This window comes from Phymastichus coffea, unplaced genomic scaffold (assembly GCF_024137745.1).
Source record: "Phymastichus coffea isolate CEN01 unplaced genomic scaffold, Cenicafe_Pcof_1.1 PCOF00081, whole genome shotgun sequence".
NCBI classification, from domain to species: domain Eukaryota; kingdom Metazoa; phylum Arthropoda; class Insecta; order Hymenoptera; family Eulophidae; genus Phymastichus; species Phymastichus coffea.
Genome location: NW_026706892.1, coordinates 315,987 through 337,473, shown reverse-complemented (window position 1 = coordinate 337,473; position 21,487 = coordinate 315,987). Strand labels below are relative to the sequence as shown.

The window sequence follows — 21,487 nt, the reverse complement described above, 5'->3', positions numbered from 1 at the left end:
GAAATTAGATAATCCCTTCAGTACATAAACTTCGAACAACTTGTTGCTTGCAAAAGACACTTTTGGTTCATTTTTATCTAAGAAAATGAGAATAAATCGTCGATATAAATAAAAGCCGTCAGTTTACTAAAAATAACTTGTGTGAAATGTATTTTTCTTTTATATTAACAATATTAAGGATCCTGCTAGCTCAGTGAACAGAATGTAGGATTTCTATGTGGATAGCCTGTATATTCAGTGGAAGTGGGTTTATGCCAGGAACTTATCGTAGAAGCAAAAAAAATAGCTGCTTTGGACCTCGATAGTCCGATGTTTCTTTGAAAGTTTAAGAAAGGTTATAAAGAACCAGAAAAGCAAAAGAGATATTCAAAGTTAAGCAAAACTTTAAATGATATAATAAATATAAATTGTATGTATTTAATACATTTTTTTTAAATGACATAAACATTTGTAATCTATATCGCACTCATGCGTAAAGAAAGTTCAAGTTACAATCTAAGGATAACTGAAATATAATTTATTTTTTACTGCGTGGGTGACTGCACTGATCATTGATCTGTCTCGAATTGAATTTTAAGGTTTTGTAGTATTCTCCGCTAGGGTCATCGGTCGTAAATAGGGATGCAATAAAAAATTGCGGAATAGGGCAAGCTGCCCCCTCTTACTATTTAGAAGTTAAGTATGCATCTTGTGGTAGTTTTTCCAACAGAAAATACCTCCCACATTACGGTGCTGAGGTACTTTAAAAGCCAGAGAAGGGTATAAAGGAGCAATCTAACAACGAAAACTAGAACTTTACCAACGAAATGAGGTCGCTGAAATGATGTATTTCCAAGAAATTACTCATCAGAGGACCCATTTCAAATACTCTGAAGAGATTTACGCATAAGCCTTTTCAAAAAATAAAATAAAATAAAAAAAAGAATCTCAAAGATATGTAGCAGCTACTTGAAAAAAAAAATCCAATACACTCAGGTCTTGCACGCACGCGTAAAAAGCACTTTCTAAAATATCCGAAGATTACGTCGTCGCAGTGATACTTCTTCTTTCGTCAGGTGTCCGGAGATGCTTCTGTCTGTCTGTCTCTCTCTCTCTCTCTCTCTCTCTCTCTCTGTCTTTCTCTTTCGTTTCTTATCTTTTCTAGCGCAGCCCATTATGAGAGCGTGAAAAGCTGGTGCTCTTTCGAAACGAGAGCCACTATAAGAAATGTATCTCTCTCTCTCTCTCTCTTTCTCTGGTATATACCAACTTCTCATTAGTATGCTTCGCTCGACGACTTTTCAGAGAATACGCTAATAACATGGGGGATTTTCGCGTTTGATTTCGCAAGTTTCGCTGTTAATGAGAAATTCAGTTTCTCTTTGATGTCGCAAAGTTTGTACGTTAATTACGAATTTTCTCCTTTGTAATAAAATACTCAGTAATTTTGTATTTATTTGCGCAAAGTTGCGAGATAAAAAAAAACAAACTCTTTACGATTATAGAAAAGTTGAACGAGTATCATTCACATTAAAATGAGAAGAGCTTTCCACTCTCACAATGAACTCTCGTATAGTTGAAAACAATTCCTGTTTATACTTGCCATCAGCCACTTCAATCTCGTTTTAGTTGAGACTTTGCCACAAATTAAAATGCACGTCTCAGCTTTCTTAAATTATTATTTCTCGTCGAAATGTTTCTTTCTCATGCTTTTACCGCCGGCAATTCCAATTTCTAAATGACTTTACAATCATAGTTTCGCGAATTACATTCAAGCTGTGCCTGATAAAAAAATCTTTTATTTTTTAGCGAAATCGCCACTAAAATCTCGTCTATTTATTGGTAGCTCGAAGGCAATCGTTGCAGTGGGTGATCATTGTCGCGCCAGCGGTGGCGGCGCACCCTCTCGATTGGATTGCCACTCGTGCTAGAAAATCCCTCGGGCGGCCAAGTAGATCGTCTATTTTTCGGCTCTCTATAACCTCCAAGCTTTTGTCCCGCGCACAGACGCGCCTTTTCGATCCACCGGAGATTACCTTGATATAGACTGGCCTGACAATCGTTGATAATTAGTTGCTCTTAGCGTGATATCTACACAGTCGGAAGGAGCTTCTGGAAATTGTTCCCTCCCACCCTTACCCCGTAAATTTGGTCTCTCCTCATTTTGAATTTTTATTAGATTTGTTATTTCTAAAACAAAATAATGTGTCTTATTACGATAAGTATGAAATATTTATTTTGAGAGTACAGATCAAGTGTTTAAGTTTATCTGGTACAAATGTGCCCAATATAGGGTACAGAATGGACATCAACTTACATGCTGATAGAACATTACAACAGAAGTCGTAATCAAAATAGTCCAGATATTGAAGGTGTAAATAATTGATTCAAAATCGAATTTTTTAATTTTTAATATAGATTAGATTAAACTTTTCGATAATACAGGCTGTGTAGAAGATTTACAAATTAATAATAATGATTACAATTTAAATGTTGAAAATAATGAAATCGAAAATAATCATAATAGTACAGTAGAAAGTAATGAATCGGAAATGGAATGAAAATTTGATATTGAAAATTATTTATTTTAACAAATAAATTAGTATTATATCGAAATATCGATACCATGCGAGAAATCGAACAAAATATGTCGAGGTATAACAGAATAAACAATTATGTCGAGAAATACTCTCGATGATATTTCAATAGACTAGGCTTATTGGGGACACCACTGTAAAAAAAGAAAAAATGCGCCGTGATATGACCTTCATGGAGGTGTGGAAAAAATATCATTTATATATAAAATTATTTAAATGTAATATTTGGATAATTTTATTAAATCATTTTTTTATTTGAAATGTATAATTTAAAAATTTTTAACTGGTGTGTTGGCGAGCGGAGCCCCACTGGCATATGGATAATCTTCTTTGAATCGGGGTATTTGAAATTAATTTATATTCAATAAAGATGATGCTTTAACTTATATATAATTTTATGAATATATGTCATTTTTATATTAAGAATACGATAACTAAACGATAACAATACTTTCTCCCTACGTTTAACACTAAACCTACTGTCATATTATATATACCTATTTCTACCGAATGGCGGTCAAATAACCGCTTTTGAAATAAACAATTATAGTCTTTTCCAGTTGACTGTAATTAATACAGAATTTAGCATAATCAATAAACATAAAATAATTATCATATAATAATTAAAAAACATTTATTTTTCGGGCTTTAGGAGCGGTCATGCGACCGCTCTGGTAGGTTTAGTGTTAATCAGGTTTGATACCGACATTTTTAAAATTGCGGCTGCATTAAAAATATTTTATCATTTAATAAGAACTAAAATTATTAATATAATAATAATAATTATTATTATAAATAATCGTATTAATTCATTGTTAATTATTTACAAACTATGCTAATTTCATATTCGGAAGACTTTTAAAGTCTTATTTACATTTAAATCTTAATCACTTATGGGAATGAAGGCGACTGTGTATTCGATATCGTTTGAGCTTCTTCGAATCTATCTTTTGATTCTATTTTAATCATCTCTTGGTCTTTATTACTACAGTATATAAAACTAGTTTTAAAAATTGCTTGCAATGCCCATTTATATAACTCCAAAGCATTACTTATAATCTTACCTTTCATGCTAGCATTTCGAGCAAGTCTTTTGACTTCTCCTCTGATTCCATCGTAAGCATTTTGGCCATGACAGCTCGCAAAAAAGTATTACTCAGCTTTCATTTCATAATGGGTATAGTAGTTAGTTAAATTAATAAAATAAAAGTTAAATTAATAAAATAAAATAAATAGTTAGTTAAATTAATAAAATATTTTTGTATTGGCTCGTTACTCCGTTTGACACGTACATTATTTTTTCTCCAGTATTTTTGTATTTAAATATTCTGACGCTGTACTTTCAAACAAGGCTACAGCATTTTTATCATACTTTAATCATTCTAAAATAATTATTAAATTATCTTGTTTGATTTCGCCATCTATTTTTTATAAAATGAAAATAGATGAATAGTTATTTGCTCGTTATGTTAATAGATTGCCTGAATAGAGTCTTGTAATATAGTCACGTAATTTTCTGAAAAGTTGAGATTTGCCGTAACTGCATTATCTTTAAGCTTGCTTTGCGAATTTTTACAAATTCGTTTTAACTGGTTGCAATATAGTCATGTATTCTAAATGAACCCATAAACAGTACTTTTAATTGTTGAACAAAGTTCTCTCTTGATAATAAAACATCCATAAACTTAAATTTTGATTCTTTTTCTCCCATACGGACTACCTTTTCCCATTTTTTAAATGTAATATTAGTAATTGAATTATCTATAAAGTTACCCAGCAATTTACAAGCAAAAATATTAAGATTAGGGTATTCCCAACATGCATTAAATCTACACGCTTCAGTCATATGATGATTGTTAAAAAATTTAACGTATTTTCAACTGAATGGTTTGATTACCTTTCATTTTTAATTTTGTGGCGTTCAATATTATCTTTACATTTTAATGATGTATACATACGCAAGTATTATGAAATCCCATTGATTCATTAATAAAAATACGATCTTCTGGTCGAAATGTACAAAGTCAGGAGAAGTCTATTTTAACGTTAGGATATTGATTATTAAAAAGTGTGAAAGCCTCGTACAACGTGTGAAGCAGTAAAAAAGTTCATAAATCACCTTTATTTCACTCTGTTATTATTATTTAATTATCACACTCTTAACGGATAAATGTCACATTTTCGTAAAATTAAGTCGGAGTATAATTTGTACTGAACCTAAATAATTTTTAAATATTTTTATGATTTTCAAAGTCATAAAAGTGACAGCTTCTTTGAGTTTTAACGAGACAGACCGATGAAAGACGAGATAAAAAACCCTAAGACGAGGCTAAAGATCTTTTATGGTGTCCACGCTGGAACAGTTCGCTACCACACGGCAGAGCGTCTTCTTTTAATCGGTGCCATATGTTCCCTTATGTTGGGCACTTTAATTTATAACGGTTTTTTTTATAGAGAAACCCCTCAGGAATGCAAAGAACTAAAATTTTTTTAAAAAAGACCTTTTTTTGAGATAAGTAAATTTGTTTAAAAATAAGTTAATAGCTTTTTGTAATAAAAAATTATCGTTTATCGTTGCAAATATTTTCCAAGCTTGTGGTTTTACACGTATTTATAAAATATTAATTTTTATATTTTTATTAGTTCTTAAAATATAACCTTTTGAAAAATGTTCCTAATTTTTTTTAAAGTTAATAACTGTTGATCTAATTAATATTTTGTTATAAAAATTCAGGAAAATGACCATTACACATACATCAATTATGCAAAGTTTGGAAAAAAATCCGTCACCCAGTGTTCCTGAACTGCCTGAAATAACTAAAATTTACTCATATATATATTTACTCTGTTTTACGATTGGTTGAATCTCACGGAGACTTTCAACTTCTTTTTTTTTCGAGTGAAATCTTTCGAATTTAGCTAGAAGTTAGTAAGAGCTTGGTCATTTTTCAAGAGCTCGTGCGTCCATGTGTGTATGTGTTTCTGGATACACGATCGAAACACCTCTGCGATAAATTTCCACAAAGTTTGTAGCAACAAACAATAGATAGAACTACTATGTCGATACTTTCTTGCTTACTTGGTTATTTGTGTAACTTCATAAATAATAGCGATCGATCAATAAGTCTACTATAAAATTTAGTCAATTCAAATACAGTAAAGTATTCATCATGGCCCATGTTCTTAAAAATGTTAGTTATAAAAATGGGAAAAAAATTCTTGTGACAAACCGAACATTATCTATTAAGCAAATGGTCTCTGTGTCATAAAATAATTGCTGTCTCTCTTTTTTGTTTCAATAGTAATGATAATGATCTAATTACATTATTGATCGAATATATATACTGCCACTCTTTGATATATATCATATTTTTAATCATAAACTGCATAAATGAATAAGTAGGTCACTTTCGCAATATTTACCGCGCAATAATATTATTATCGACCGCTTTTCCGTATAATAACGAGCACAGGACGGTAAATGTCATACTTATGTTCGTTTGAAAATTATGCATCACGCAAATGATTGTCAATAGCAGCAGCCTCATGACTATCAGATAGCGTAGAAATTATTAAACGAGCCCGAAATACGCAACTCGCGAGAGGGCGAAACTTGCTTCTGCACGATATGGTAATTGCCAGTGAGCCGTTTGCGCGCAAAAACTCGTCGAAATTTGCAAGCTAAAAAAAGAAAAAGAAAGTCCTTGCGAGTTTTTCTACAGTTATCACTTCCGCTGTGGCGCCCATTGAAAGATGATCTACTTGCGAGAAAGTTTCTTCCTCTCTTTTCCTTTTTCTCTCTGCATGCGCGAGTTACTCGCATAGTTTTCGGTGAAAAAAAAAAATTTTTTTTGAAGAGTTTTATTTTCAATTAAAATTCTTTTATACTCGCAGTATTTTGTTTGCTGAGATTTCTCTTTATTGAAGTTTCTTTTTTACATAGTTTACGTTTTAACGAATAAATAAAAGGATGTTGGCTTATGCGAACCTTGAAATTCGTTGAAATAACATTTTTAGCAGTTGAAAATAACATTTTCATTTTTTACGTGAGAAGAGTGCGGACGTAAGAAAGTTACTTCATTTTTTTCAATTTACGCAGGTAACATTTAAAAAGTACGCGAAGTCAACTGTATAAAGAAGTTTTAATACTTTTTTAACAAGTATTTATAGTACTATGTCAGTAAGAATCATTTTAGAAAAACCTAGCAGATATTTAACAGAAAAATTGTCAAGCTTCGTCCTTGTACAGCATCATCCTTGAAAAATTCATAGTACTCACTCTAATAAGTTTACTCGCAGTTGTTAATAACACAACATAGTAATTTTGGAAGACATTCGCTCGTAACACAAAGCTTCTCGCTGGATGAGTAGAAGAAAATACGAAAGGGTGTGTGTGTGTGAGTGTATTTATATGTACAAGTATCACGTAAATATGTAATCGCAACGTCGTCGTCCTCAAGTAATCTAAAGTAAAGGCTAATAAAAGGAAAGTTGGAAGGTTTAGTCTCTACGCGGCGTATTTCGTAATTTAATCGAAAGTTTTTCAATAACGATAAAAGGGAGGAAGGCTCACGCCCGACTTTATACGGTGGTTTTGCACTTGGTGTCGATAGCTAATCGGCGAGGCACGCAACGTACGCTACTCCAAGCGCTAGGAGGGATATATTGATTTGTAATTAGACGCAGCCGTTGTTGCCGCTGTCTGCTTAAGTGCCGGGAGCAATTTCGTTGTACCTACATACGCGAGTTTTCGTCCCTAATTTGAGCTTTAGGACAGAATGAGAGATATATATATATATATAAGACTTTATGAGAAAAAAAACTGTATGCCTCTTATTTCATCTCCAAAAAACATTCAAAGTGGATTGTAGTGCTATGAGAATCTCTCACGTGACGCGTGTGCGGTATGAAGCAGCTTTATTGTTTGGTTACCCTAGATTTTGCACACTGTATATACTCCGATGCTCTTTTCTTCTGCGTGATAATAAGTGACTCTCTCCTTCGCGTTCCATTGTTCTAACTTTGCCACGCGGATAACAATACGGATTCTGCGTTTGTTCGTGCAGGTGCGAAAACTCGCGCGTGGATATCACGAGCACAATGAGAGGTAATTTTTAGTGCTTGTGCGCAAAAGTTCTCTTTGAATGGAAGAAATGACGCTCGAAAAAAGTCAGGACGAGATCGGTGATTACGTTCACGTGTTGTTCGTTATTATGATGCAAGTTGATAATATTTTTTCAACGTTGAATCATTTTTATTACATTGTAACTTGAATACGTTTTGACGTTAATTAGAGTAATATAAAAGAGTAACATAAACCTTTTCATTATTGTGTTTCAATTATTAGCATATTTTTCTTAATACCAGTTCTAAGAAAAATTCTGCGAACTTGCACATTTTGCTTGAATTTAAAAAATAGTCGAGCGAATGTTAAGGAAATGGACTTATTCGATTCCACCATGAAGCCAAAGACATCAATCTTTAGTCCTATCAAAATATTTTATGTCTAAATTCTGCTTCTGTCCCGTAATTATTAATGAACTCGACAGTCGAATGTAATCTGAAATCATAGAATGCCGACTGTCTAGCAAAGCACAATTATCAAACACGATTAGCAAGAATGCCGCACGACATAATCTGTGCGAAGTGAGCGTTACCCTGCAGAGATCCCTTGTCAGAGCAAGCCTAGGAAGTCTAAGACAGGCTTCAAGCAGCAACTAACTTTCACATTGTCTGTGATGTTACAGAGGCGCCACGAGGGACGTATCTGCTGATAGACGGTCGCCGGCTGGACCCAGGCAACCAATTCGTACCAGTGAAGGAAGGTTCCGAACTGACGTTGGAGTGTGCTGCCGAAGGTGGCAATCCACCACCAGTTCTCGCCTGGGGTATGTCCTTCTCGCAAGCTACCCTCGACGGACCCGAACAACCACCTGACAACCTTACCATTGTACCGGCTACCTCGCCCGTTAAAAGTGGTGCTCATCTCAAGGTCCTTCGGGGACATCATAACGCTACTATCATTTGTGTCGCCAGACACGTCACTCTACCTATACCTATGAATGCTAGTATTCTACTCGACGTGCAGTGTGAGTGTAATTTTCTCTAAGTTTGCTTAATTTGATTTTAAGTAGTTGCAACTTTGATTTAGTCAGTCATAGCAGAGACGTGTTTTGACCTACGCGCAATAACATGAGCTGCGTGAAATGTGAAATGCCAAGTGATAAATGCGTTAAAGACATCCTTCTGATAGAAAAGTATTAGAATTCAAGATCAATTTTCATTTTATTTTTAAATTATGAAACGCAAGAACATGATGAAGTGCCACACGTTGAAATTCTAATTCCAAATCGACAAGCACTTTTTAAATCTAAAAAGCAGATTTTCGGGAAAGACGAGAACCTTTATCTTGCCAAGTGTTGGCATCCAAAGAGTTGGATCATTTTCATTACATGGAAAAAGTTAGAACTCGACATAAAACATTCAAGTTACAAAGGAACCGTGAATCGAGGATTAACTGTTGCTGCGTTGCATCGTCAAAGCTGAAGGAATATTTCTTTTGAATCGACGTACTACACCACCGCCATTGGAGTCATGATCCTTGAAGTGAGAGTCGTTAATTTTTCATGCGAGTCGCGTCGTCGCCGCGCGCGAAAACTTGAATGAGCCTCGTTTCCAGGTCGTTCGCGAAAGAGAGAGAGAGAGAGAGAGAGAGAGAGAGAGAGAGAGAGAGAGAGAGAGAGATGAAAGGGCCAGAAATGAAGGTGACGCCGTTTCCGCTGACCCTTTTCTCTTTCTCTCCCTCTTTTTTTTCGTCTTCTCTATATACCGCGGCTGACTCTTTTTCCACAGTTCGCCCTTTGTTCCTCACTCTGCCGCTCGCTCTTTTGCCCGAGTACTTTCGTAATAAAAGTATTGTGCTTTTGGATCTCGCGCTCTTTTTTTCTTTCCTAATCTCTGCACTTTTAGCTGCGATTCTTTTCTCTCGTTCGCTAGCCAGTGCCTCTCGTCTTTTTCTCTTGTTCTCTTTTCATCGAATCACCTTTTTCCGTTATTTCTTCTTTTTTCTCAATAATTATTCCTATTCATTAAGTTGATATTGATAACCAACGAGTAATTTATTTCGGCTTTGTTTATCGTATAATTGATTTTACGCATTTATAGATAATGCATATTATTAATAAAAAATAACTTAATAAAAAACCTGTAATTTGTTTATACCTTGTATATTAGAATGTCTTCCGTATATTTTATCTATTAAAATGTTTGAAACTATATTTACGTTTGGAGCTTTCAGTGGTATATTCAAATCTAGAAGTACGTGGGAACTTTTAATCTGAGTTCGCGCGCGTTAATGAGTTTATAACAAGTTAAATTGCTAAACACGATTTTTGTGATACTATTTACTTTCCTTTTTTGTGTATTTTACTTAAATTGCTTATCGCTGGGTTTAAGAAACTAACGGGAACAATAAATCTTAGTACGGCAATAAACTGACCAGAGACGAAAGGAGAGACAAGCTTCGTCTGAATGGATAGAAAATTAAAGACGAAAGAGAGAGCGAGAGAGAAGTGTCGATATCCGGGGCGGGGGAAGAGAGAGAACGCGTTTGCCACGCCTCGGGAGTAATTGAAAAGCGGGCGCGCGCCAGAAGACTTTGAGGTGAGCCGTAGCAGAAAATATGCGTTCGCGCAAGTGGGAGAGAGAAAAGTATCGATTCCCCTTTCTCTCTCCATCAGGAGGTGGAGGGCAATGCGGGCCCGCATGTTTCGGCCGTTCGTCCGGAAAATTTGCCTTCTACGAGAATTTACGGTCTTACGCTGATGTGCGCTCCCATCTCGCCCGTATTCGCGCGCCAATGCCAACACGTGCGAGGAGACAAACAATGACGAGATATAGCAGCGCTGAATATAGCTATGATATCCTCTCCTTCGGGCAAACATGCTGCGAGATATTTCCATTGGTACTTTTTTGCATTTTTTTTATTCTTGCTATAGAGGAGTGGGGGAAAGGGGGCGGTGAAATTCTATTTTTCGTGTCATTGAACTTTCCCATATTTTTAGATAGTCGAGACTTTTATCTTCTACTTCGCTGATGGAGTTATAGCACTCGAATATAATCGCACTTAGATGTTAACACGGTGCCGTTTTAATAAAAATTAGAGATTCGGTTAATTACTTTTTTAATCGAATTTTTATGTATTCTCTGCTTATTGTACATTGTATAACTAGGACAATGCTGTAATAATTCCATTGACTAATAGGATTAAGGGTAATTTAAATATAACATTACAACGCATTATTCGCAATCTCAATTTTCCGTACTAATAATAAATAATAATAAACTACATACACTAGTAAAAATTTTAAATTAAATTAATTTTATATAGAGAGCGAGTGAGAGAGAGAGGAAAAGGGATAGAGAAGAAGTTCGATAAATTCTATCAACCGTAGAATTCTACCTTGCGCAATTTTTTGTTCTTTAAAATAAAATATATCGAACGAAGCCATGATAAAATCTCAATGAATTGGCGCAGATGACGACGAAGCCCATAAGAGAAAATTTAATTTACTTCCCTGCATCGACGTAATATCATAAAAGCAGCAGCCTGCTTCTATTAGGCGTCATCAATATTTAATCATCGTTGGTATCGATTCGACTCATGCATTAATCCGCAGAGCGATTCTTTCGCGCGCAAAAGGTAAATTAAACACGCAAGCCCAATGCGCAATCTCAACGTAAATAGAGCGAATATTGAAAGCGTTGGCGCAATCAATGTATATATATAAATACATAAATACACACACAGTTGCAGTTGTTCCAATTCTCTGTGTGTGAGTTTGTTCGTCAGTTATATCGACCGACGAATTATCTATAAACTATAATCTCTGCCTCTCTCGTGAATCAACAGGTTATTTGGATTAATTACGCTAATGGAACGTGCTATACTTTGAAGTATAATATTCCAGTAGCGCGGGGATGGTATTAACGTTTCATGTATAATCAGTTGTGCTGGGGGAAACGAGATTCAAGCTTGCGCGAAACCGTGTGTGTCTCGATTGCTTTTTCGCTCCCTTTCGCGCAAGAGAAAAACCAGGACCTACGCTCGCAACATCTGCCGCTTTTATTAGCCGAAAGCGCCGTATGCGCTATGCTGCTGCGACTCTGCCACACTACTGCTTTGAATCGTCGTTGCTTTTCTGTCACTGAAAACCAGCCGTTTTCTTTCCTGTTCATTTAATTTTTTTGTTTTTAGACGGTTTTTTTCTTTTTTTTTTAAGGCGAGCCTGATATTATTTCGTAGGATTTGTTTAGAGAAACAGTTATATTGGAAATATTTTTAAAAATCACGAGCGTTAATATTTGGCGGACCACGATGAACTTCCCAACAAAATAATTCGCGAATTTTCACGTTAAACGCTTCGCAAATCTACATAGTCTCTCTTCATTACTTACTACAGTTACGGATGCATACCAAAAGTTATCGAATTATTACTTCACTTGTGTGAGGTTGAAGTAATTTTCTCTATGTTGGATGATTTATTTTGTTGTATTCGATTAATATGACTAAATAGCGTTTAAGAATTGAAATATGATGAAAGCTATTAAACTTATTTAATTAGATTTGTCTATAAGTATTACAATAATTAAAAAATACTATAATTCTTAGAACTGTAATTTATAATAATTGTTATTGATACCAAATAATTATCGTTAGTATTTGAAAATTCATTTTCGACTTTTTTTTTAAACATATTCAAGTGTGCTAATAAAACAAATAACAGTTTCCTTACATAATTTTAAACAAAAGTCATCCACGGAATCCTGAACTTTTTTTTGGAACTCGAAGCCCTCAAAACTCCCGAGCAGCAAACTTCTCCAATTAAATCCGTTAGCGTGCTAACAAAGAATCTCAAAGCGTCGATCGTTTTCCCGCACGTGAAAAAGGAAAAAAAACACATCAAAACTCTCAACGCGAGGGCGAAAAAAGCCGAGAGAGAGAGAGAGAGAGAGAGAGAGAGAGAGAGAGAGAGAGAGAGAGAGAGAGAGAGAGAGAGAGAGAGAGAGAGAGAGAGAGAGAGAGAGAGAGAGAGAGAGAGAGAGAGAGAGAGAGAGCAGTGAACTTTGTAAACCAGAGAGAAAAAGCCGTGACCTAGTTTTCCGACTGAACGCGTTGTTATTATTCCGCGCTTTTGCTAATCGATTTGTCCCGGCGGGTGGCGACAGCGAACATTTACGTTTTACTGATTTATAATACGCAGGGAAAGAAATATAGCACAGTTTAATTTTATTTTGAAGGATATTTTCAAGCGCACAGTTTCTTAATTAACTTGCATAATGGCATTCTTCAAGGAGCTTCCGTGATTAAGGAAAACAAAAGGCGCTTCTCCCTTGCGGTCATCGTTCGCATTAACCTACATTTGAGCAAGCAATTTTTTCTAACACTCCTCATAGCGAGATATAGTCTTCGTTCTTCTCCGCACGCAGACAGAAAAGTTATATGCCCGCCGGTCGAAAGAGAAGAGGATTAGCGGCAGTTGTCTCTGAGCCAAGAGCGTCTTTTTTTCTCTTTCTTTTGTTTGACTCTCCGTCAGGAAAGACCAAAGATTTCCAAACACTCTATTCAGAGTACTTTGGATGACTACTCTTTTACTCCGCGGAGAGAGTAGCAGTCGCCGCGGGCGTCTTTTGCCGATTCCTTGCTATACTTTTTTTAAGAAATCTTTTTCAAGTGGTGCATTTTTAAAGGCAAAAATTTCGATACACACCAAGTCTTTCTCAGGCATTCAAAGTTTATTCCAAGTTTGCAATCAGTTGCCGATGCACGCGCACATACTTAGCGTAAGCTCAGGTCTTCGTTCGGTAGATTTGATACAACATTGATTATTCAGTTGACATTTCGAGGCCAAAGTTTCGCCAATTTAACATTCCTCTGAATATGCTGTACTTTGCTTGAGACAGAGTTATATAAGGACATCGCGAGATATCTCTATCTCGCGGAACTTTGTAAACGAGGGAATATCAAATCAACAGACTCGTCTAATTTCTAGAAACTCTTGCGTGAATTCTATTCTCTTCTTGAGAAAAAGACCACTGACAAAAGCTCAGACTCGCGTGCGCGAGTATTCTTATCCGCAAAGGTATATCCCGCATTATCCCGCAGCCTCACTACATGTAATTAAACCCGAAGCAATACGATCCGCAAAGCCCACTCGTGAAATCCTTGGCTAAAACTTGCTGAGAACAATGGCAAACGAAGCAGTTCGTTTACTTAGCTCTTTCTCCCTCTCGCGCCTGAACGCTATTGGAAATTCATCGGCTAAACCCAAGACTCTTTGTTTTTCGTTTTTTTGTTTTTTTTTCATTTGGAAATTGAATAATAACGGCTTTTTATTTCTGTCTCGTTGCAATTTATATTGAATCACTTAAAATGTCTCGTATTTTGTTTGTTTCTTCAAGCAAGCGCCTGTTTCCCTCTCTCTCTCTCTCTCTCCCTCCCGACTTCTCCTTGTTTTCGTGAGCTTTTCCCTCTGTTGACTTTGTCCTGCCTAGTCGACCGTTTTTTCCGGGGAAATTCTTTCTTCTCCGCTATCTCCCTCTCTCTCTCTCTCGCTCTCTCTCCTTTACTTTGACATACGAAACAAGAGCTTTCCGGGTAAGGGGAGCGGGTGCAAAGAAATGTATATATATATATATATATATATATATATATATACAAGACAAAACAATACATAGCTAAGCGGGACTCGATTTTTGATGTAACGCATTTCAAATTGCCAGGAATTGATGTATTGAAATGCCATGACGAACAATATTCAATCGAGTATTCTATTTGTGGTTGGTATTTTATTTCTTCCTTTATTAGAGGTGTAACGTCGACAGGAAATGAAATTGTAAATTCAGAATGTTAGAGATGCAAAATAAATTTTCCCCTATTGATTTGCTGTCGAGAACATCTTCCTTAAATATGCTTTCCTGTTGTACGTGAACTAAATGTGAATATAACAAATTTAATAAAACAATTCTAAAGCGGGGAATGATCGATTAGATTTGTAAATACAAGATTAGTAGTAATTTTCGGTAAAGTTATGTACCAACCAAAAAAAAGGTATTTTATTCTAAAACTTTACATTAATCGTGAACGTTTGTCACAAGAGTATATATATTACTCAGAAGGTAATCCGTTAATCTCGGTGAAGTTGGCAATCAAAGTACACTCACACAGACAGAATCAAGGATAAAAAAGAGAATTCTAGCAAGACTTAAAGCTCGTGGAACATGCCTAATTCTACTCTCTTAGAGTTAAAGTACAAAAAGAGATGCGCAAAGTTTCGCATTGTTTGCCTATCTCTTGTAGGTATGGGAAGAGGTCGACTTAACCTCTACAAGTCGTAATTCTCAGCGATCGCTTGGTAGCTGGGGTCCTCTCTACTGCTACTCTCCCTCCTGAATTGCAGCCACTAGCGCGGATTAGAGCTCGAATAATTCTCGCCGCTCACGCGTCGGAAAAGCCGAAGACGCAGATAACGAGAATTTACGTGCGCGAGGAACGTCGCGACCACCCCCCCCCCCCCTCCCACACCCGTGTTAGGAAACGTTGTACTCTAATTCAATTTGTTATGCTACGCAGCAAGCTCTTTTCTGGACAAGTCGCGTGTACATGTCGCTCTAATTTTTTATTTTCTTGCTGCTGCCAAGTTCTGTTAAACCACTGCAATCGTTTCTAACGAGACTTTGCCCAGGTTGGTCTGATAATACTGAATTTAAAGCTGCTTTTTCCGGCCGCGCTGACGATTTTTCTCTTTGCGAACGTGTGCAAAGAAGAATTGTTACTGTAGGAAAGGAAAAATTTCTTTTCAAGATGAAACTTGTTAGTTTTATTAGATTTTCTTGGATTTTAGAAAGCAATTTTGTTTATTTACTTTTTGATGATTGTTTACGAGCGCATAGTTTCATGTTATTATATATACCAATTAAAACCGTAATAGTTTTTTTGGTTTACAACATTTACAACTTTTAGCTACACGAGCATATGTATACATGTATAAAATAAAATAACAAATTTTACGCATATTATTTAATTTTTCACTTTTTTTTCGAAAACATTTGGTCTTGGTTTCATATAACAATCGACCGACATTTTGGACATTGAAGTGCACTCATTTTATATTCGGTGCATCGTTGTAGTTTTTAGTAATATTTACTTACCTTTAGAGTATAAAGATATCGGTAATTCTTAGAATTGGTAAATTCGGGTCTTGGTCATTATGCAGTGAACAAATGTGTTTACTTTCGCTCTATGAATGATTCTATGAGGTTAATCGCTGTTAATTTATACCGCGAGTCTTATTTCGGTTATTTGTCCTTATCTGCGATCAACATACAGATGAATTTCATTTCACTCTTTCGAAGTAGCTTTTTCAACGAAAAGACTTTCTCCACAAAGTCCAAAGTCAAATGTATAGGCATTTGAAAATAGAAATCTTAATCATGCAGCTGTTACTGAAAGTAGAAAATTCTCGGTTAAAGAGCATATTTTACATGTGCAGTGGATGATTTGATTAAGCCAAGAAATGTATTATATGCTAACATAACCGTGTTAGTCTCTATACTTGTCAAGTAAGGAAATAGCCGATAGGCTCACAAATAAATACACATTACTGAAAATCAAAGAATGTGATATTCCTATCAGGCCATTGGTGTCTAAGCAAAAAAGACGGATATTTTTCAATGATGCACTTTCGATACCTCACAACGTTATAGAAAATATTATAGGTAAACGAGAGATTAAAAGGTTTGCACCGATAACTACTTTCAAAACCTTAATAAAAGTGGATATAGTCACATTGTAAGTAAACTTATATTGACTCGAGTAATATTTCAAAAAATCCTAGAAATAATTAAAATGGAATTTAAAGGTCTGTCGTGTTATATACATATATATCCCAGTACCGTAATTTTCAAATGTTTCGTGTTAACATAGAAGGCCACGTAACAAACACGGTCCGAGCACTACCACCTAGTACGCTGCCAACGGTTCGAATAATAAAAACAAAGAGTCATCCTCTTAAATAGACAATAAAGTTCCACAGAGCCATATTCAACAAGCTAATGCTCCAATTCCTCCGACAGCAATCATGCCAAACAAAAAAAAAAGAAAACGTAAAAAAAGGGAATGATTCATCAAATTTCCCGAAAGTCTCAATGCTCATAGCAATTTCAGTGTTTTAATGCAAAAATGTGAAGTACTAAAAAATAATTGGATAAAACATTGTCCTCAACATACTGCATAAAATCTATGCAATACTCGCCGGAAGTGAATACTGTATTAAATAGATTATCCTCACACACAAACTCTATCTCTGATGCGTCGTGGATTCCACACTGCCAAATAAACGAAGTTTTTGACACTAATTTCGATTTTATTCAAATTTAATGCTGCGCTTGATTAAAAAATTACTAAATCTGCTTCCAGCATGCATGGCATGTAGATTTTGAAATCATTCAAAAGCTTCCTATCAAATTCAAGCTCATGATTCTCGACATATTTAATGAAATGTTTTAAAATAACGACTTCGCAAACTTGAAAACAGTCCCATTCCAAATTTCATTCCAAAATCCAATAACGGTGTTAGGTCAATTTCGCTTACTTCCTGTATGTGTAAACTTTTTGAGACTATGTTAGAAAACAGATTGTCATGGTGGATAGAATTTAATAACATTCTCCTTCTAAGTCAAGCCGGTTTCGGCAAAAGTGCGCTCGTTATTTTGACCCTTAAAATTGAAGAAGCTTTTGCTGAAAAAAAAACACATCGTTGCGGCTTTTATCGATGTCAAAGGCACCTTCGACAGCGTCATTTTGCTAACGAAACGAAATTCTGCTAACGAAACTAGCTGAAATAGATTGCTCAAAAAATGTAACATGATTGATTAAGTTCACAACATATGAAAGACTAATATACGGATTTTTATATGCGGATATATTAAAAGACAGCTTCCAATAAATAAGGGAGTCCCGCACGGAGGTGCTTTGAGATCATTATTGTATATTTTATACGTTGCTTTCATTCTTATCAATTTACAGAAAAATATAACTGTTCCTTAATTTTCTGACGATATAGCAGTTTATATTACACCCGACTCAATAAAAAGAGGAAAACGCATACTCAATAAATCATTAACCAAAATCAAAATTAACCTCTTAGCGATTGAGTTGAAACTTACAAACCACAAAAATAAATGTATTTATTTTAGCAAAACATTCCCTTAGACATACATATGAATTTAAACTTGATAACTGTCTTGTTCAATCTGTTGATACTGTTCGTTTTCTTGGAGTTATATATCACCACATATTGTCTTTTGTCTTTCTCCGAAAATATAAAATTTGTTACAAGCAAATGTTCAAAAGCTCTCAAAGTCATAAAATTTTTACGAGGTACTTGATGGGATGCTCAGCCAGAAACGCCTATTCTATTATAAAAGAATTTTGTAAAATCCACACTTGAGTATTGTTTCTTTGATTATTATCTTAAGAGACATGATTTGGTCGAAAAATTAGAGACAATACAACCACCTACAGTTAGGGCTGCTCTAGGCTACTGAATAAGTATATCTTCTGGGCTCCTTCGTATAAAGATATTTTGAGAAATGAACTAGCAAAAGTTGCCACCTCTGGATCTAATACGGACACATATTTAGTACCTTATAGAGATTTCTATGAAAACTTTAAAAATCAAGCTTATCGAAATTCTATATTGATGTAACAATAATCCGAATATATTTTGAAATTGTAAAAACCATGGATTGCAGGTTTAAAAAACAGTACAGAATTTATCGTTACTGTCAATAGATGCAGAGCCAAATACTACAATCTCGCTGAATCACTATATAGGAAAGGAATAGTAAATGATTCTAAATGAAAACGTCAAAGTGCAAATGAGAATTTGAATCACGTAATATGTCAATGTAATCTATACGTTGAGCAGGGGAAAACTTACTCTTATCATTAAGGGAATTGCAACTATTCCTAACATTTTATATCGAAATGCTCACTACTGACTCCATTATCCTAGCATTTTCATATGTATTTGATTTTCTAAAAAAGTGTAAGTCTTCGTTACATATATATCTTAATAGAGATATGAATAGTTTGATAAAAAAAATCATAGAATTTTTTTTTCATTTAAATGTTGTAAAAAAGATTGTTTGATAGTTTTTCTCTGTGTTTCAATAATTGCCTTATAAATTGACGCCATGAAACCAAGCTCAGAATAGGAAATTTTGTCGTATACAGCGTTATAATTTAGCAAAGATAAGAAGAGTTCGCGCAATGAAACACTTTTCGAACAAAATTTTACCGTGCAATTCTAAAAACACTAATTGTTCTCGAAAATGTATAAAACTCGCTTTTAAAGTAAAATACCGTTCGTGTAGTTTTGTACATCGAGAGAGATACGTTAAAACGGTATATAACATTGTATTTGCATTTCAGATTTTGTCGAAACTCGTGGCGTTACACGAGCTGATGATTACTGGAGAGTTCAAGCTCTCCACGGCCATTTATCTTGATGACGCTCATTATGCGCCGTAGAACTTGTGTTGCAAACGCGACGCGACAATCACGTTGCTTCCACACTTCGCTGTATGAATTCTAAATATGGATTATAGTATGCCTTTACCTTACAACGAGAGGAAGAAAAGCTTTTCTTCAAACATTTTTCAAGGGGATTCTCCTTCTTTACACGTGGAAAAAAGGAGATTTGAGCCTCGTTCCCCTGGCAACGTTTTGACATGTTGGTCACGATGCGTAGGCTTGTAAGCGTGAAGCTATAAATGCATACTCACATACACACGCGCGTGCGCGTACGCATGCACACACGCACACGCACACGACGTCTAGACTGAGAAAAAGAGACAATTGTACTTTGTACGCGAGGTGGACGCTTTTGTTTGATATTTCGTCAAAAAGAGAAGGTTATGGTCGTTTTTTTTATGTGGTGGTTTTGTGTTTCTTTTTGATTTGGTTACACAGAAAGGAAATGGTTTTGTATTGTGGATCGAATTAACTGTAAAATGAATGACCTATATTCACACTCTATAATAACATCTATATTGGCATTTGAAAGTCATGTTTGCAATGAATAATTTCTAGGGGTAATTAACAATTTAATTTGTTAGACTTAACAAGCTGAGAAGATTAATTAGTTTTAATTAATTGCATGAATAAACAACAGAAAGCTTTTCACGGAAGTGAATTTACATTAACATTTATATAATTATATTTCACAATTGAGAATGACGAAGTTACGCAATGCAAAATTTCTTTCCATAAAAATGTCATTAATTATTTCCGGAATTAAATAGAGAAAAAGCTTGTTCTGCCTCGTTCGATTATTAATTCGATATTTTGGTGACTCAGATTGACAACGCGAGGAATGTTTTCGCTGGGAATTCGTAGAATTTTTCTGATGTAAACTTTATGTGGAGAGAAAGGAGAACAGATGCGAAAGAGCTGAATCATCATATGTGTTAATCCAAAGTTCACGAGAAACACATTAAACAAAATGAACATAAGTATCCATTCAGATCCTCATTCAATCCCATTCTTTTTCGCCACCAAACATTTTCTAGCTCGCCGCGGAACGCTAATAATGAGAAAATGAGAAAGAATTGGCCCTCGGATGGGTATAATAGGCACGTCTCGTACATTTGCGAGTCTTGCGACGACGGTGCGATTCTCTTTTTTTTTCCTCTCGCGGCGCAGCAGACATTAATATCAGCGTTAACGAGCGCGCCTAATCCCAGCGTCGGCGGCGGTCTGTGGGCGCTTCCCTTTGTGTCCGCTCGCTCGACACTTCATCAGAACGAGCCTTTCTCTCGAGTGTAAAAACAAGAGTGTAGAGGAGAGCATAAAAAAAGGACAAAAATTAGGCGTGAAAACGCCGAAAAGGGAATCAAGTATGTGCGTGATATGCGGCTCTATTTCGAACGCCAGTGGGGGAGAAGAAAAGGAAATATGATATACGTCGTTTGTCAAGTTGTGCGAGATTCATGAACTTCAATTTTTACAAGGGAGACACGGCGATATTGGATTGATACTATAGCAGTGACGCCTGCTTTTCTGATCGATTGAATTTATGGAGTTGACAGGAATACTTGGAAAGGTTCAGAAAGAAAAAATGTTGTATACACCCTCGATTTGCCCATTTGTAATTATATATTTTTTCTTTGCTTAATTTGATGACGTGGAATTGCGAGGGTCAAATTAAGTGTTATTAATTTATAGGTATCGCTTTCTACGCGTTGTTTGATATTAATATGCTCTTTAGATTGATAGAAGCCCTCCGCGGATTTTCTTCGCGTTCTCCGGGAAGAAAAATACTGGACTTTGTACACGAGTGCAGAGAGAAATCCTTCCTCATAATAGCTACTTTGGAAAAATCGTCAGATTCATCTGGCATATAAGACATAAGTTACAAGCTTTAGCAAGAACGCGAGCGAAGGCACTTATCAAGACTGGGCCAGCCGCACGTCGAGGCCACTTTATTTCACGCGATATAATCCTCGGCCTAACAGTGAATCACTTTTGCCGGGGCGATAAGAGTTTTAAAGCGCGTCGTAGCTTGAGTGAAGAAATTGCGGGGAGCAGAGAAAAAACCGCAAGCGCACATTCCTCGGAAGTCCATCAAGGAATTTCCAACGGGTGGAAAATTGAAGAGTACTTTATGAAGTTGTCTCGCGATGAATTACTCAGGAATTAAAAGAATACAAAACCAACGAGGAAGGGGGGAGGGAGTTAATTGAAAGAGGGCGCACAAAGTAAGTGCCGCTCGATTCATTAAAGCCGCTTGCGGGGAAAAAAGCGTTTCTCGCGTCAATTAAAAAATACGAACCACTGTCTCTTCTTT

At 35.6% G+C, this 21,487-nt stretch overlaps 1 protein-coding gene across 3 annotated transcripts in view; it reads left to right on the top strand.

The window, feature by feature from the left end:
* Positions 1-21,487, top strand: part of LOC131668616 (hemicentin-2) — a 153,653-nt gene that overhangs the window by 92,824 nt on the left and 39,342 nt on the right. For all 3 annotated transcript variants that reach the window (XM_058942944.1, XM_058942943.1, XM_058942942.1), the window contains one exon: positions 8,324-8,665. In XM_058942944.1, coding sequence (XP_058798927.1) covers positions 8,324-8,665 — 342 coding nt within the window. The remainder of the gene's footprint in view (positions 1-8,323; positions 8,666-21,487) is intronic.